The sequence below is a fragment of the Aptenodytes patagonicus genome, chromosome 1 (genome assembly GCF_965638725.1).
Source record: "Aptenodytes patagonicus chromosome 1, bAptPat1.pri.cur, whole genome shotgun sequence".
Classification (NCBI taxonomy): Eukaryota; Metazoa; Chordata; class Aves; order Sphenisciformes; family Spheniscidae; genus Aptenodytes; species Aptenodytes patagonicus.
In genome coordinates, this window is record NC_134949.1 from 142120055 (window position 1) to 142138879 (window position 18825).

The window sequence follows — 18825 nt, forward strand, 5'->3', positions numbered from 1 at the left end:
ACCACCCTCTCTATGAGGGGCAGGTAGCTACATGGGGCCGCCCCCTCCCCGAAGGAGACGGTTGCGGTGTCGGGGGCCCATGGCGGCCCCCAGGGAGCCGGACCCCCGCCGGCGCCGCCCCGCAGCCCCACAAGATGGCGCCGCGGGACCTGGGAGGGGCCGGGCGGAAGCGAGCTCCGTTCGCCGCGCCACGGTGCGCTCGTCCTCGCCGGAAGGGAGGGAGGAAGGCACCGGAGGCAGCTCCGCTCGGCTCCCCTTGCCCACAGGAGCCGCAGGCTGCCCGGGTGGGTGCGGGGACGGTGGTACCCCGGCGCAGGCTGCGGCCCAGGCCTCCCGTCTCGCTGGGCCGCGGCGGGACGGCTGAGGGAGGGGCAGCCGGGGCGAGCGGTGGCGTGAGCGGGAAAGCGAACAGCTCGGGAGGGAGTTTTGCTTTCGGAGCCCGGGCGCCTGGCGGGGGCGGAGAGGTGGCGTTTATGGCACGCAAATCGGCTGTACGGGCTCGGGGCTTTTCCTTTCGTTTCCTCTGCAAAATGTCGGTCTCCGGCCTGAGGCGGGGGTGCGGGAGCTTCAGGCGAGTCGGGTCCTCCGTGTGCTGGGAGTTGGGGCCGGGGTGAGCCTGGGCGTACGGGCTTGCTTGCCTGCCAGGCCTTAGATTTAATTGTTTGCCCTATTTGGCAGAGGCAAGAGCTGCTCATCGGTTTTGTGATCCTCAAAGTCACTGGCCAGAGTCTGGGCACGGCATCTGTGAGACCAGGAAATGAATTTTGCCTTTGAAAGCAATAGTGTAGAAGTTTCATCCCCTTCCTCGTTTATGACTAAACTGACAAGCCATATATGAAAAGTAAGCTAATTGGGGCTACTAATAATAGTACGGCTTTTAGGACTTCACTTTTGACCTCTGATTTTTGGCCCAAATAGCTTTTGGGTTTGTGTCCTAGATCTCGGAGAATGAAGACCCTCTTTTTGGGAGCAGCAGAGGATTACGCTGTCTCAGGCTCTGCTCAGGTCAAAAGAGCCATAATACATACACTAAAATTGATCTGCAGGCTTTGTTTGCAGGTCTAGTAGTCAAATGTGGATTGTCCCTGCAATTAACATAATTTTGTCTTATGTGTAATTTATTTCCCTTCCATTCGCAGGAATTACTACTTTTGGTGTAAGGACATTGCTGTGAAGACATCATAGTGATAGGTAGGTCTTCATAGCTCAGCTGACTCCTGTTGGGATCATGAGTAGCCATAACTGTATCCTAAGTGCCGGACAGGTCTTGTATTTACAGCCGTTCACAAACACAAATGCAGTGTATAGTGTTGGGAATTTTTATCCTTTCTTCTTTTTAAGGGAAACAACTTGTCCTGCCAACTGTCTCAGCAGTCACAGGCTTATATTTCTGCGTGACTATAACTAGGGCACTTCAATATTAAAGTTAATGTCATACACCAGCAATGCACAGTATTAATCTGAAGCACAGAGTGTCAAAACAGTTTTCAGACATTTCCCACTTCTGGTGGTAATTCTGCACCAAAAGTAAGCATTAGAAGTATAAATTGAAGTAGGTGTTTGTGGGAGGATGCACATGATGTTGTTAAATGGCATGCCTTTCTTACTGAACTCTTCAAATATTTTTTAAGAGTATGTAGTAGGGTGAGTTCAAAATACATAGCACAAATTGATGTTTAACACCTTAAATTGTGAAACTTACTGCCGTGGGATGTTGTGGAAACACTTAGTATTCGTGGGTTCAGAGAAATGACATGTTCTGGTTTAAATGCCAAAAACAGTTTGGAGCTGAAAAAAGTATCTGAACTGCCACTTGCTGAAATGAGGAGAAATGTACCCTGAAAAGTAGTTCCTGTATGCATACTCTAGTGTTATATTTTACTGTGCATCTCTTACTACCCATTGCCAGAAACTGGATACTGACTTCGGGACGTCTCTGGCCTGACTGAAGAAGGCACTTCTCACAGGTTAAAGGAGCAGGGACAAAAGCAGCAGTGGGCAAAGGATGTGGTCAGCTGTCTGTTGTTTTGGGCATTTCTGATTTAAACATAGTTTGCTTTTTCAGGAAAGCTTTATATAAATGTTTTTTGTTGAAATCTGCTGAATTTCTTGAAATTTCACCTTCCTCTAATAACATCTTATATTTTTACCTTAATACTGTGCAACAGGTTAATTAATCTTGTGCTCATCGGTGTTCTGAATAAAGTCAAACCCTCCTTGATCCCACATTGCTAGGTATTTCTGAGCTGTACCTGTCACCTCCAATATGGCAGCCATGTGGCAGCACTATATCCAACACACCACTAGAGGGCTTTGCTCCCAGAGCATGAATTGCATTATCGAGTTACAAAAAACAGTATTTCATGGTTGTGTCTCTCAATACGCCAGGCATTGTCTCAACTTCTTCTGACTCCAATGGAATTAAATGCTGTCATTGCTTTGGTCAGATTTATTTATTTTCACTAATGCTTACTTGCCTCAAGTTGGTAAGGAGACAGGCATGTTTTGATGAAAGGGAGTACATCCATATTTAATTATCAGTGAGGAAATACTTTAAAACTGAGAAAAGGAAGTAATAACATTTATCAAAAAATAACTTTTCCATCATTAATGGTCAGCATAGGCAAATAAATCTCTTCCTCAATTTATATTCAACATTTGCTGGTGAGTTTCATATGTTCAGTTGCTTCCATATTTTATTTTTTGAAGTATAAATTATAGAAGTAGCGTTATCACATTTGTTTTCTGCTTCTTGTCATGTTTCATATTTTATGTAGTTTGTTTTGGAAGAGTTATTCGGCTGAAAATAAAACAAAGTCATTCTTTAATTTAGTGCTGTGGCTTGCAGCATTGTTATGCTCTGCTTTATATTTGTAGTCTAATGTTTCATAAATAATTTATGAAAATAATTAAAGCTGCTGTGTCAAAACAGGTTTTTCATATTTGGTAAACTAATATAGTTGCATAGTTTTGCCAGGGTTTTTCCCCTCCTTCCCCTTCAGAGAGCATATGTACATGTTGCGTATTAAAAATAAAATCTCAGACTTCACCACTTACTGCTTTAAAAAGCGTATTTACGTTAAGCTCTGAACCTGATTTCTATTTATGCTGAAGCTGGTTCAAAGAATCTTTTGTCACGTAGCAATTAAAGTGAACGTGAAAATGGAATACACATCCCTCTTCTGAAGTGGAAAATGGAAGAATCGGCTACCATGGACTGAGGTTTTTAAGTATGAGAAAAAGACATTATGGCAACCTTGACAGTATCCAGATGTATATGGAAAAGGGACAAAAAGTACATGTGTACGTCATGAGAGCGGAGATAAAAGTTTTGAAGAGGGCTAGCATGGGAAATGAGGTGTTTGAAATGAACAAAGAGGGATAGCCCAGGAGTCTTTTATGTATGTGTGTGTTTCAAATGTTACAAGTCACTGCAGTGTTTCACAGTTGCCTCGGTGCTGGGTTTTCTTCTTCCTCCAAGCAGGCAGGAGAGAATACAATGAGCTTACACAGTTTGGTTGCCTAATGCCTGATCCTGCAATCCTTTGCTTGCCTGAGTCATTCCACTGATTGCAATGGGACTGCTCATGTATGTAGGGCTTCTTGTAGATGGGTTGGTGTGACCAAGGGTTTATGGGTTTGAGCTTGGTGTGGGCTTTGCAAAGGGCAATAATTTGCCTTTGTGGTAGCTGCATGATTTGCATTTTCTTTGAACATGGCCCATCCCCATTCTCTTTTAATGCAATATGGCTTAAGAGGCAAAAAGTTGCTGTTTAATCAGTATTGTTAAATATGAGGCGGAACACAACTGGTGTATGTACTGTATTCATATGCATATTGAAAAATCCTAGTTTTATGCTGGTATAAATCTACAACAGTTGTAAGTGCTGTCTTGGCCATATTCCAGTGTTGCTGGGAATAGCATTTGACCATGTCTTAGGGGTAGCAAATGTTACCTTTCACTGGCACTCACCTAACATAAAGTTCAAGTTGAGGCTGAGAGCATCAGGAGAGATATGTGGATGAAGCAGCTAATGTCTTAAGGTAATAAAATAATTGTCAGGTAGGGAGGGGATTCAGAATTTTTCTCAGCGATTCATGCTGGTAAATCACACTGAAAATGATGGTAAGTATAAATCCTGCCTGGTGGTTATGGATGTCTCGTTCTCCCTTTCTCCCCCCCTTTTGCCTTTCCCTCACATTTAAAAAATGTGATTGCAACCTGAATTTGCTTGTGTTTACTTTATGGGAGGCAGGATCAGATATCTGAAAAAAAGAAATAAAGTGAAAGAAGGAATTGTATGTGGTTATAAGTGCACCATAGGTTTAAACAGAAACCTTACTACTTGAATGGAGTCAAGATGGGTTTAAGTATTTTATGGAAATTGCGTCTTTTATAGATGACCCTGTGCAGACACCACTAAAAAGCAAGAACAGTGTGTTTCATTTAAGTTTATGATTTTTGTTTGGCATTAATTTGGAAACTAAAGGTTGTAGAAGCATAAAGCGTGGGAGAAAATAGAAAATAAAAGGGTAATGGGGAAAAAAGTGTTCAGTCCCAGCATTTTAGGCTGCATTGTGTAGAAGTCTCCCTTTTAACCTTCTTACTGTAGCGGGGAATTTTAAGGAATGAGATTTTTACTGATGCTAATCAAAAACTCTAAGACTCTTCGACTAGCCACAACAGAGAGAGGATATTTGATAGCTGTCGGCCATAGTACTCAAGTTTAACAAAAATATATTCAATGCTTGTGACCATTTCAATACACATATTTTTATGAATTAAAAAGCTACTGCTTTCTTTTCTAGTTCACCTTGATCACCAGAACAAACTCCTCCACAAGAGATGGTAAGCGGTCTTCATGGGTTTCTGTGTGATAACTTAGCCACATTTTATATACGAAATGCACATAAACACATTTATTGAACTGTCATTGCAGACATGTAAAAATTAGATGTGAAAGTAGCTAAATTGCTTTGAAAATAGAATTCATATTACAACAGTGAGTGATTTGTCTACTCTTGGGAAGACTCCAGAGACATAACAGGAAAATAACAGAGGACTCTGATCATTTGCCTTAGATTTATAGCTTTTGTTTCCTTGAGGAAATCTCTTATTTCCATTTATTCCACAGCTGAAAAAGCACAGACATAGAACTAAGTTCGACTTTAAAGTGTTCCTTTCCCTTTTCCACCCCAATGTAAAACATTTCTGTAATTTCTTTTTTAACAGATGTATTTTTAAAATTCAAATGTAAAAGGGGTTTTCAAGGGTCGCTTTCAACAAAAAAGCCTCAAAAAGTAGTTGGACAGGCACCAGCATCACAGTTCTGTCTACATGAACTGGCTTTTTGTCTTCCTTTCCCCTAAATTAACAACTGGAGCTAGTCAGCTAGACAAATCAGCCAGCTGGATTCCAGAGCTTTTAGTAAAGTCATCAAGGCCCTTTTTAGAAACATTTTAGAAGAACTGGAGATAATTTTTGAGCTTTAAAAGAATATGTTGTCTTCTTTGGAAATACATAGAATGTAGGAGATACCTGCTTTTGTCAAGCTTCATGATATTTCAAAACTGGATTTTTAAGTAGTGGGAAAAATAGACAAAATGTTCTAAAAGTAACCTGTGAATGTACCAGATTTGACAACAGGACATTCTCATCTGGCTGCTGAAGGATGAGGAGTCAGTGTGACATTCTTAAGCAAAGCCAGAACAGTAAATAAAACATTGTTCATCCTAGCTTTTAGGTGGTTGGATGATTAAGAATGAAGAAATTCCATATGGAAGGCAGATGCTTTTCTTGCACCCACTCATCTTAGGAATAAAGCTTCTGAAATGCATGGTCTTGTAGCAGCGCAATGTTAGACCAAGAGGAGAATCAGAATGAAGTTTCATCTCCATGAGTTGTTACTCTTCAGGAAAGATAATTTGTCTGGACTTTCAAATCACGTAGCTGAACCCCACCACCCTTCACAAATAGGGTGCAATTTTTGATCAGAAATTCTTAAGGAATACAAGTTTGTTGTACTGGCTTTTCTTCATGGACTTTATTAGCCAGAGGTATGTTGTTTCTGCGAGCACTTTAATGACCTTAAAAAGAGATAGCATTTATAGATCTCTTATGGGATAATGGGCTCAATTTTGCAGAAAGAAGGGAAACATGAGAGTTACAATTATTATTCCAAACTCTCTAGCATTTGCAATATTGCCTGAAAAGCAGAAAGTGAAAACAAATGTAAGTAAAGGAAATTAACCTCTCTTGATGTTGTTAGCATTAAATGGAAAGTATTTCTTAGGTTTGTTTTTTCTGTTTTGTTTGGGGATTTTTTTTCCAGAGAATCACTTTTTTAAGGCTATGGAATGGTGCCAGTGCAGATCAAGAAGACATGCTTAAAGAAAGATTTTTTTTTTTCTTGTATGCCCTTTTAAAAAAAAAAACACAACCTAATAAAGGACTGTAAATGTCACATTCATCTGTGAAAACCTCAGCTAATCTTGCCATAGTTTTGAGTGTTTGCCAAAACATGGCTTTATTAAAATTCTTCCAATTTAAAGTACAGGCATTCTGGTTTGGCCCAGATAAAAGATTTTCTATGAAAATTAAGGTGTGGGGGGAAAGAAAAAAAAATTTGCTATTTATTTTACTTGTTCTAGGCTCTAGTTTACTTTATGGCCTTCTTTTAAGATCCTCTATTATCCCTTCTTTTTGAGAGTAGGATGAGGAGGGAGATGAAATGGCCTGTAGGAAGGAGGCTTAAGGCTAGAGGGACTGTGGGGCTTTGTAGTTGCTGGTGAAATCTGAACAGCGTGGAACTTTTTTCAGGAAAACTAAGATTAGCTGGAAGACGGGAGAAGGTGTGTTGCAGTATGTTTCGTTCTACAGGACTATTCTTCCGTGTACTTTATCAGTGGTACTTTATTACCCCTTTTCATATATTGGTTGCTGATGAGTACAAAAGGGAGGTTTACTGGCAGCTTGCACTTGGCTAAATACAGTCTTGTTTTTGATCAAGGCCATGATGGATATATGAACTTGGCTGAATTGCCATTTGACCTTTTCTGAGAAACTTATTTTGGCAGGCAGATGGAGGAAATATGTTACTGGATAAAATGAATGCCTTTGTTTAATATGGAGGAATTTTAATCTCTTGTGTTTTCTGTCTGCGGATTTGGAAATCAGGTGTAGGTTGTAATACATACACCTTGGAATGATTCAGTTCTTATGACTCACATGAGCGGCTAACGAATTGTGGAATATATCTACACAGCATAGCCCCTAAAAAGAACTGATTCCCACTATAGTAGCACGAACACTTGGAAAATACCTTCTGGACGCTACAACTTCTCTATTGCTCGTTCTTCACTGGTAGTTGTGTTGATGCAGAAACAATCTCTTGTAAGAGTAATGAAGTGTAGTGCACTTGCACTGTGTTAATACTTGTCCTCTTTCAGATCTATATGGTTTATCATAGGAAAAGGATGACTAATGATTAAAAGGCAAACTTTGCGCTTGCATTTACAGTGTTTCTCCCCTCAATTACTGTTTGTTTTCTCTCTTTTTTTTTTCTTTTTTTTTTTTTTTTTTTTGGTGTTCTTTCCCTCTCCCCCATGTTTTGGCCACAGGAAGACACTGAGCCATGGTATTCTCAGCAAGTGTACACAAGATACTGGAAGCACTATGACTTAGCCATGCGCTGGATGCGTAGACACCAGAAAGCCTACAGGAAAGCCATGGAGTCCTTTTATCACCTACCGTGGCATTCTTCTGCAGCCTCTCCAAGTAGCCGCTACTCAGATTGGGATGGGAATGATCTCCCACATACACAAAACTATTCTTCCAGCTATAGCCCACATGGCAGAGCTCCATACCATGGGGGAGCTCAGCAGTACACAGATGCCCACCAAGGGAGGGAGGATGGTGACAGGGACTCCGAAATGGAGGAGGTCTCCGAGTCTGAAGGGGAGATAGAATATGACTTGAGTAACATGGAGATCACAGAGGAGCTTCGCCAGTTTTTTGCACAGACAGAGAGGCACCGGGAAGAACTGCGTAAGTCCATGCTTGTTCTATGTTTTCTGATACCTGGTGGCCATAACATTGAGTGATGGATGGCTTCAACGTTTACAGGTTTTGTAAGAATTCACAGAAATAGGCACTGCACGTGAGCGAGCCAAACAGAAAGAAGCAGGCAAAACTGGTGGGTGCACTTAAGTGCCATTCATTAGAAATAAGTCTCAGAAAATGCTTGAAGGTTTTTCGCTGAGAGAGAGAAAATTATGACTGCAAAGAGGAAAATAACACATTTGTCCAGAAGACAATATTAATCTTCAGTGCTGAAGGAAAAACTCCAGAATTTTTATGGTTAAATTTAGTTAACATGCTGTATGTCTGAGAGGGGAACCCAGAGGAAGTGCTTTACTACATCACTGAACCCTAGAGTAAGCGTCAATGTATTTTATAACATGGAGCAGCCATTTTGTTTGTTATTCTTTGGCTAACCCAACAGTAAAATTCCATGACCTTTTTCTTCTCCCCCTGCATCCCTAAGGTACTCTTCATTCTGTACTACACCACAAGTTTCTCTGTTTTGCATCTTGATCTGGACCCAAGTCCTTAAGCAGGGAATATAAGTCAAAGACTTAAGATTTTTCTCAGATCTTGATTCTCAGATGTATTGGTCATCTTTGTTTCTGTGAAATCCTTAAAAGAAATAAAAGATTATACTGTACTTTATTGACACTTTACTGCATATACAAATGTTGCAGGCAAATTTATTATCTGTTTTAAGAAAGCAGTGTGATGAAAATAACTTTTCCCACATGACTCCAATAGGAAATACCCAGAATGAACGTTTAATAGACCTTTCTCTGCTTTCTCCGAAAGAGGGAAATGTTCTAAAAATGCATGATGAAGGCAATGATTGGGAGGGAGAGATAAAAATTGTGTTATTTCAAGTTTGTTGATCAGAGGATATCCGGTGAGCTGAAACACCTCAGCTTAACTTCACAGTTCCCATCAGTATGATGCACAGTTGCTCTAGTTAGCAGAGGAATGTGAGTTAAGGAGCTCAGTGGTAGTGCCTGACATGCATCCCTTTCTCATCATGCTTTTGCAGAAGAATCAGCTTGGTGTTCTCTGTTGAAACGTTCCTTTGATGAGGTATAGGATGCTTTAAGATGCTTGGCTACTTCTGGAAATGCAGTACATTTCTTTGGATTTACTTTGTCTTTACGGTTAGTGGTGTGCGAGTGATTAAAGTGGTATCGTGGAAATTGGGAAATTTGGGCTTAGAGACATTCTCTGTCACAAATACCCTATATGACCTTGGTATAGCTATGTAGTCTCTTCCTGACCCCTCACTGGCTGCTCTTGCTAAAAATATTATTTGATTCTTTATGATGAACAAGTGAATTGGGAAGAGGTTTGTGACTCAGAATACAGATTTTACTTTTGTTCCCTCCACCACAGCAGTATTTGGAGCCTTTTGGAATAATTAGGTCTCTGCTGTGTGCCATGTACTAACCTAGTTCTGGGTAAGTGTAACTCCATTCACTTCAGCACTATTCCAGATCTTGGTGCAAATTTAAGCAGAATTCAGCTACTGCATGCCTCAGTTTCTTTAATAGTTTCCCTGGTAAAGTGAAGATAATAATAATAATCGTCTGTAATTCCTCAAAGCATGAAAAAGTAAACAAGTACTTGATTTAATTGAAATTTAAAAGTGCCACAGAACTCCTGGGTGAATGTTGCTATCTAAATGCTAATTTTGTGAGTAATTAAAAATACAGTATGATCTTGTTCAGAAATAATTTTTTCTTGTGTGGTGGGGGAAAGGAAAATAGAATAAATTTTTAATTCTGTTGAAGTTTCTCAAAAGAAGAAACATAAGCAGCAGGAGGAAGGGAAAATCATTGTTTCCCTGATGGTGTGGAAATGAGCTGGTATGGAGACCGTGTTGAAGGCAGTACCACTCTACTTTAGGAGATAGTGTTATTAATTTTCCTGGATGCTGTTTCTGAACAAAATGAAATTTAGGGGTTCATTAAGCTGTGATCCATAATGACACTATCATGTTATATCTTTCATACTGTGCTGAAGAATGATTGTCATTTTGTATTGATGCTCAAGAAGATGCAGATAATGCATCCACAAAAGAAACCCACAATTACCTAAGTATTTCCTCTCTGATGCCTTTTCCTTTTAATCCCAAACTGTATGTCCTGGGCTGCCCCCCCCCTCCCGGAGCAGATTTGTAGAGAACTTGGGTACTATAAAGCTCAGTAATGCCTGAAATTTAGGCATCCATCTCTGGAAGAGACATTTGTAATGTTGAGGTAAGTTTTAAATTTTCTCTAAACTGAATGAGAATCTTTGGGCATGTCAAAGGGGAATACCAATAGTGACCTTGATGATCAGTTGAAGTATAAGCCAGCTGTTAGGGAATGTTAAGGGGAAGGCTGTGTCTCATGTTTTCTTTCTCTGGCTCCAGGTGGAGTTCACAGCCTTTGACCCCTGTGCCTTGATATGCACTTGGGAGCAGACACCTGGCTTGCTCTTCTTTGAAAACGAATGCTATGCAAGAGTTTGATATATGTTTATTGGCAACTTGCTGAACTGTGAGACACATGGGAAAAGAAGAGCAGTGGGGCAAATAGAAAGGAGAATTTGGCACATAAGGAAGGGGATACTAGTACAGAGGGTAGAAGTCTGATTTATCTTTGTCGAGGATGACTTCCGTTAGTCTGGTGTTTTTCAAGCCCTGCAAAATTAGGAAATACTATGCAGCCTTAATGCAGCTATTTTGGACATGCATAATGAGAGTCTTGATTTACCAAGTAAGATGTAGCTGGTTCCCACACACAATCCATGTCTCATCAACATGTAGAAGGATAATCAAATGGACTAAACCAAATCCTAGCTGATGACAGACTCTTCACTTCTAATGCCTGCTCTAGAGTCTGCTGGAGGTAAACGTGATCACAGACATCAGAGGATAAGATCTTGCAAACTTTAACTGTGGAAGACTTAAATAGGCCTGAGATGTAGGTGGGAAAGGCATTTGTGTCTGGATGGTGAAATGCAAGTATGAACGCTAATTGCAAAGAGAAAAGTTTCAAAGATAAGAAAGCCATCACGTCAGACTAGCCAGAGAAGAAAAATTCAGGTTTATTTCATTTTTTGGTAACTACCACAGACTTGAAGAACAAGCAGATTCTTAACTTCTGTAGTGTTTTTTTTGTTTTGCTTTGTTTTCACAGCGGACATTTGCAGCGATTGGCTGACTTGCACAGTAAAGCCTTTGAAACTGACAAACTCTGAGCCTTGCTGCATGATTTAGCACTTCAGCAGTGATACAGTTGTTCACAAACAACCTCTTTTAAAACAACCTCTTTTTTTGTCTTTGAATTCATGTCAAATTCTTACTAGTTTTTATATTCGTGTCATGTGTTGCAGTCAAGTTATGTGTTCCTGGAATGCCCTGAAGTAATTGTGAGCAGAGTTTTGCTGAGGCTGTAAGAACTCAGGCGTACTAATGCACTACAAACTTATCTCGTATTCTAGATATACTGTGCACTTGGTTAAAATCCCTTACAGACATTTTTAATTTCTTTCCTCTTCAGTTATTTCTTCATATGCAATCATAATTATCTGGTGATTCTATTTTTTTAGGGGGTTTTGTTGTCAGGCTAATCTGTTGTTTTGGTTCTTCATGTAACTGGTGAACCTAATATACTGTGCTTCTTGGGGATGTTTTTAGTTGCATTTAAAAACTGTTGGCTGTTGAAAAGCATGAAGTTATTTTTCTGGTTATACCTGTCAGACCTAGGTAGCGTACTGAATTCTCCAAGCATCCTAGATGTAAAGGACAGAATACAGTAAGTTGCCTTTTTATATTTGAAAGAATTAAAAGGACAAAAACTAAGAAAGGAAGATTTTCACAAACCTAACAATTCAGTAAATTGGCTAATTGCACATATTTATTACACTTTTAAATTTAGCCTTTGAAACATGTAGTTTGTCCTCATGCAGTCTTTCTTTGTTCCCTTTTTACATATAAGAGAAAATGACTACTGTAATTGAGTGAATACAGCATTGCGAGTACATTGAGGACCATTCTGTAGTAGTCAACAGGCAATCAGACAGTGTCCTTTATTTAAAAACAAAGAAAAGCAAAGGAAAGTACCATCATGTCAGTTCATTACTGAAGGATAATAGTCTGTCAATTGTTAATGCTATGACTAGTTTTTTCCATTGAAGCCTGTCTATTTCCTACACATACCCTCCAGCTTTTCCCAAAATAATGTTGTCTCAACTTAAAATTTTCATGCCAGATGGAAAACCTTTAAAAAAATTGAAAGGAAATGTTGAATGAAGATGTTTGTTTCAAATCTGCAATTTGTAGGGTTTTTTCCCTTGGGTTTCTTTTTCTCTGAAAGATGATGGTTGCCACCACCTCTTCCGTGAAGAGGGAGTAATGGAATTTTCCATGTTTTGAAACTTGTTTGAATAGTACCAGATCCATGAAGCTTTTGGTTTTTAGGCCTATGTGCTTCTATGGAAAATAGACTTTGATGCAGGTTTTTTGCCACCATGTTTTCCTTCTTTCCTTCGCTTTTGGTAAATGCTTCTCCCTGTTCTTTGTCTGTCTTTTTCTCCATCAGACTGTAGTTCAAATTCTTACTCTTGGTCACCAGCATCTTTTTTTGTTTCTTCTTCCCTACCCTAAACTGTCAAAGCAGTGTGGATGGTGACCTTATAAATATCTGCTCAACTTCCTTGGCTTTGTCAGCCTTGTTGTCACATGAACTTTTACCACCATCTTTAGAAGTTGAATTGCTGAAGCTTCTGAGAAAAGCTTGTGAAATAAGTGTGCTCTCTGCAATACGTATGGGTGCTTGAGAGACATTTTGAAGCACGTTTTTTTTGTGAATTGAAGGAGAAATGTGAAAGGCTGTCCTTTTGTACCATATCTCTCCTCTTGATGATTGAACCTTTTAGCCTGTAGCAGCAGAATCTTGACAAGTGCACACACTGTGTCCAATGTAGAGTCTGTGTTATTTTGTACTGGAAGCCAACAGCTGAGAAAATGCCTCCTTGCTAGCTAAGTAAGGAAAAGTGCCACGATTTTCACCACCTTAACATTGAAAACGAATCTGTATTTGCAAAACTAGAGGGTCTGAATTGCATTTAGAGAGCAACAGTTGGGCATAGTTTTATATCCTTTTCATAAGAGACAAGGTTACCTTTGTACTAAGAGTATCAATTTGGGAACACAGCCATTCCTAGGGTATGTGATAGTCAAGAAAATGTCTGTGGATCTCATACTAGAGACAGAATTTGAGCTTAGAAGAATGTATAGCTTTGCTATGTGGACCTATGTCTTTCTTATCAGTCCAACACATTTTGCAACGAATGGACATTATGCTGTACAGGTGTATTTGCTGCTACAGGAATTAATGGAAGAGACACTAGAAAGCTTGATGTGCTGCTGAGGAAACAGTGCACTTTCTGTATCATTGGACCAGATACAGTCAGAAATGGATATCCTCTACTGCATGCTCAGGAGAGTTGTGTGAGGGTTAATATATAGAACTGGAAATTATATGTGAAGTCTTTCTTATTTGTTAGGTGCCTCAGGCTGAGACTCTTTGACAGTGTCGGCAACCCCTGAAAGTATGCAAGTGCAAGCCCAGGCTTGTTGTTTTGCTGCTAAGGGATGCCCCAGGTTTCAGCTCCTAGGTGGCATCTGAGGATGCTGTGGACCACGCTCCCATGCGTGCAGCATGGAACAGTTTGGTGGAGCTGGGGCCTGGAATGCTGCTGCCCTGTGTGCCAGTGGCTATACTGGGCTCAGTTCTTCCTAAGCATGCTGTGGAGTACTGGTATTTGAGTTACAGCAGGTTTATAGCTAGGAGCATGGGAAAAGAAGCTCATGTGGTTCAGTGTAACTGCAGTGTAGACATTGCTTTAAGACGAATGCCAAGATATCAGACCTCTATTTCCTCTTATGTTTGATGGAAATGAAGAATGCTGTCTTAATATGAAAATACGTATTAAACTTTGGAAGCCTGTGTTTGAAATTGCCACCCTTTATTTGTCTGTCTAATGTGTTCCTGTTATTATAGTAGAGATAGTACATACCTCAGGTGGCTTGTTGAGAGGTTCAATTTATTTATATTTATAAGGGATTTTAAGTACCTTACTTTTGAGGAAGTAAGCAAAAGCCTTAAGTGGTAGAAGAATGAACCATATGATCGGAGAAGAATTGTTCATTCCAGACCTTTTGCTTAACTGTTAAGTTAATGTCATCCCTGTGACCAAAAGGCATCCTGTCGACATCATCTTTGCTGAACAAATACGGGATTTGAGCTACCCTTTCTCTCAGAGAGCTGTTATCCCTAAGTTATTCATGAGTCAATAAGAGAAGCCTGGTAACCTTGTATTGTTGCTGCTCTTAGTAAATCAGTGCTGTGGTAAAATTCCTTCTGACTGGACTTGTCTGAGGATATGAGAATAGGATGTGCAGGACAGAGACAGATCATTGTTCCTCTCAGCTGCCCTGTCCCTCACCATCCATGTGCTAGATCTGCTTTTGATAGCTGTTCTTGATAGTTGCTGGTCTCAGAAGGATCCTGCGGAAACAGGTCAGTAGCTTGCTGTGATGGATTAGTTATTGGAACTTTCTCTTTACAAAGAAAATATATGCGGTAATTCAGTTTTAGGTCAGGCAAACAGAGTGTCAGCGCCTGTTTTGTATCCGTGCGGTTTCCAAGGCTTGAGGGCATTGCTGTGACGTACCTGGGCTCTACAAAACTTTGGCAAAGAACCACCAGGCAGGCCCCAGGGCTGAGAGGCCACATGTGGAACAAGGAAGCTCTCCCCGGTCTTCTTGTAAGAGCAAAAAGAGCTTTCAGAAGGCTGTTACAGAAGATTAGTTCATATGGGAACAGTTTGGTGTGTGAAGATACAGACACCACTTACACTCAGACTGGTGCTGGTGATTTTTTGAAGGCAGGTCTGCCTGCTTGCTTATGCCATTAGCATCTGCAGCTGCTCTGAGTGGCTCCTCTAGTCTTCTCTTCATTCTTTGTCCCTGCAGGGGAGCCTGTGAAAGCAGCTGCAGCTGCTGTGGAAAAGAGCAGGTGAGACCATGCTGACAGACACAGCTCTAGGGAAAAGTGGCATAAAAGCTGCTCTGTGCTAATCACTCGTCTCGGGCAGTCTGTCTTCACAGTTTATGCAGTTTTCTATTTCCCCTAAAATTCCTCAATTACTGGTTCCATCTAGGTGCCACATGCAGCATTTCTGGATCTCTAAATGACTTCACTTAGGAGAGAGCTCTGACTCAGCTCTGTGCTGATAAATCTGAATTTATCCGCCTTTAGTGTGATACTCTCAACCTTGTAAGTGGATGGTGACAGTGTGGGCTATGAATTAAGCGTTTCCTAACACAACATTTTTTGTATCTACCTGGGGGAACTGTTGCTGTAGCAAGAATGTTTAAAGTTTCAGGGTGTACAGCACTGGAGTGATTGTGAAAAGCATTGCCAAGGACCAAGGCAGAAATGGATGTGTACTGGCTGGACGGCCGGGCCCAGAGAGTTGTGGTGAATGGAGTTACATCCAGTTGGCGGCCGGTCACGAGCGGTGTTCCCCAGGGCTCAGTACTGGGGCCGGTCTTGTTCAATGTCTTTATCAATGATCTGGATGAGGGGATCGAGTGCTCCCTCAGTAAGTTTGCAGGCGACACCAAGTTGGGCGGGAGTGTTGATCTGCTCGAGGGTAGGAAGGCTCTGCAGAGGGACCTGGACAGGCTGGATCGATGGGCCCAGACCAATTGTATGAGGTTCAACAAGGCCAAGTGCCGGGTCCTGCACTTCGGCCACAACAACCCCATGCAGCGCTATAGGCTTGGGGAAGAGTGGCTGGAAAGCTGCCCGGCAGAAAAGGACCTGGGGGTGCTGGTTGACAGCCGGCTGAACATGAGCCGGCAGTGTGCCCAGGCGGCCAAGAAGGCCAATGGCATCCTGGCCTGTATCAGAAATAGTGTGGCCAGCAGGAGTAGGGAAGGGATCGTGCCCCTGTACTCGGCACTGGTGAGGCCGCACCTCGAATACTGTGTTCAGTTTTGGACCCCTCACTACAAGAAGGACGTTGAGGTGCTGGAGTGTGCCCAGAGAAGGGCAACGAGGCTGGTGAGGGGTCTGGAGAACAAGTCCTATGAGGAGCGGCTGAGGGAACTGGGGTTGTTTAGCCTGGAGAAAAGGAGGCTGAGGGGAGACCTCATCGCTCTCTACAACTACCTGGAAGGAGGTTGTAGCGAGGTGGGTGTCGGTCTCTTCTCCCAAGTAACAGGCGATAGGACGAGAGGAAATGGCCTCAAGTTGCGGCAGGGGAGGTTTAGATTGGACGTGAGGAAAAATTTCTTTACTGAAAGAGTGGTGAAACATTGGAACAGGCTGCCCAGGGAAGTGGTGGAGTCCCCATCCCTGGAGATATTTAAAAGACGAGTACATGAGGCACTTAGGGACATGGTTTAGTGGGCATGGTGGTGTTGGGTTGACGGTTGGACTCGATGATCTTAGAGGTCTTTTCCAACCTTAATGATTCTATGATTCTATGATGATGTTGTGTGCTTTCCATGCTCTTTATCTACAAAATCTGCTCAGAATCTACAACAGAGCATGGCAGCAAAATACCTCAAGCGTTACATATCTTTGGTCTTTCTCTTATAAAGCAAACCTCTTGTACAGATTTGCTTGGAGACACATAATTTACCTCCGCTAATTTTAATGGAGTGTTGTTAATGCCAAGACTTCAGAGGCACCATTTGCTTTTCAGCATCTTGCAGAGGTGATCAGCTCCGGTGCAGGTGCGTCCCTCAGTGGAGCGGGGGATCGAGGCATACAGGGGGGGTTTCCTGAGCCGGGGAAACCCCAGAGGAGCCGGCAGCTCTCACGAGGACGGCTGACAAGGCGTGGGCAGGGCCACGAGTAACAGTGGCCACCCCCCACTCCCACAAAAGGCAGCCCTGGGGAGCGGCAGTGACCAGGGCGTGGCGCAGCAGTTTCTGCAGCAGTTCACACAGGAGGGCGCCTCTTCAAAGGAGGAACATTCCACGGGCCAAGTGGGAGACTTGGAGTGCATATAACCCAGCAACCAGGCACTGTTCTGTGACCATCGGCAAAGGTCAAGGGCACTCATCCTACCTGACCCATTCAAGGCAGAATGGCGGGCACTCATCTGAGGGTAAAGGCTGCGGCTCTGGCTGGGGGGTCTGCACCATCTATCCCAGCGGTGGCCAGTGCCTCCACCCAGACGGAGCTGCTGAAGGGAGAGGCTGCAGTGCAGACCTCAGACTGCAGGAAGTGCCTAGACCTTTCTCCTGGGGCAGGGACAGGCAGCAGACCTGCCTGCAAAAGGTGTGCCCAGGTGGAGGACTCCTGCAGCAGGTGGCTGAGCTGCAGGAGGCGGTGAGAAGACTGCATAACATCAGGGAGGCAGAGAAGGAGCTAGATAGCTGGTTCCAAGTGCAGTCTGCAGCGGACCCGCAGCCCATGGCCAAACAACCAGTAACTCCCCCACCAGCACACGCAGAAGGGAGGGGGGCCAAGAATGCAGAAGAATGGATAGTTGCAATGGCAAGGACCAGCAGGACAAAAAGACTTTCCCCAAAGCCTGAGGTGCCCTTGCAGAACTGCTTCACTGCTCTGCAGACTGAAGAGGAAAGACCAGTCACATCAGCAGAGACACGAGCTGAGTAAGGCAGCCCGATCGGCCCCCGTATAACAACAGCGCAACTAAGAAAAGGCGACGGGTAATAGTGGGCGACTCTCTTCTGAGAGGTACGGAGGGACCCATTTGCCAACCTGACACACTCTAGAGAGGTGCGCTGCTTACCGGGGGCTCATATCAGGGATGTCACCAAGAGGCTGCCAAGCTTCGTACAATCCACTGACTGTTATCTACTGCTGTTGCTTCACGTGGGCACCAGTGATAGAGCCAGGAGCAGTCTGAGGACTATCAAGAAGGACTACAGAGCCCTGGGAGCAGCGGTAAGGGACTCTGGAGCACAGGTAGTTTTTTCATCAATCCTGCCAGTCAAAGGGCAATAGGGGTTTGAAAGGGCCAGTCGAATCTGGTGAATCAACACATGGTTACGGGACTGGTGCCACAGCCAGGAGTTCAGCTACTTAGACCATGGGACTCGCTTTGAGAAACCTGGTCTACTGGGCGCTGATGGGGTCCATCTGCCAGAGAAGGGGAAGAGCATCTTCGGTCATAGGCTTGCCAAGCTGGTGAAGAGGGCTTTAGACTAGAGATGCTGGGGGAGGGGAACCTCAATCCATCCCACTCCTACCAGTTTGATGCCAGGGCCAGCAATAGATGCCCAGAGCCCGGAGAAGGATCACAGGTCAGCAGGAGAGCACCTGAAGAGCAGCACAAAGGAACTCCAGCCAGTAAGACAGCTTCATCGGGGGCCCAACTTTAATGCCTCAATGCTAACACACGTAGCATGGGGAATAAACAAGAGGAGTTACAGATGTGTGCACGCCTGCAGGGCTACGACCTTATTGGCATCACGGAGACGTGGTGGGATGGCTCCTACGATTGGAGTGTTGAGATGGAGGGATACAGGCTCTTTAGGAAGGACAGGCAGGGGAGACAAGGAGGGGGTGTCGCCCTCTATGTCAATGACCAGCTGGAGTGCATGGAGCTCTGCCTGGGGATGGATGAGGAGCTGGCCGAGAGCTTATGGGTCAGGATTAAAGGGAGGGCAGGGACAGGTGACATTACGGTGGGGGTCTGCTACAGGCCACTTGACC

General features: G+C 43.0%; 1 protein-coding gene across 2 annotated transcripts in view; it reads left to right on the forward strand.

Moving 5' to 3' along the window:
* The first annotated feature begins 215 nt into the window (after positions 1–215).
* The window catches only part of GEMIN8 (gem nuclear organelle associated protein 8), a 36120-nt gene continuing 17510 nt past the window's right edge, over positions 216–18825 (forward strand). Inside the window, exons 1-4 of one of the 2 annotated variants that reach the window (XM_076357288.1) lie at positions 216–284; positions 1140–1191; positions 4810–4849; positions 7621–8047. In XM_076357288.1, the coding sequence (XP_076213403.1) occupies positions 4847–4849; positions 7621–8047 (430 nt within the window). In that variant the 5' untranslated portion in view covers positions 216–284; positions 1140–1191; positions 4810–4846. Of the gene's footprint in view, positions 285–337; positions 492–1139; positions 1192–4809; positions 4850–7620; positions 8048–18825 lie in introns of those variants that run through there. The other variant, XM_076357296.1, reaches the window with a different exon arrangement.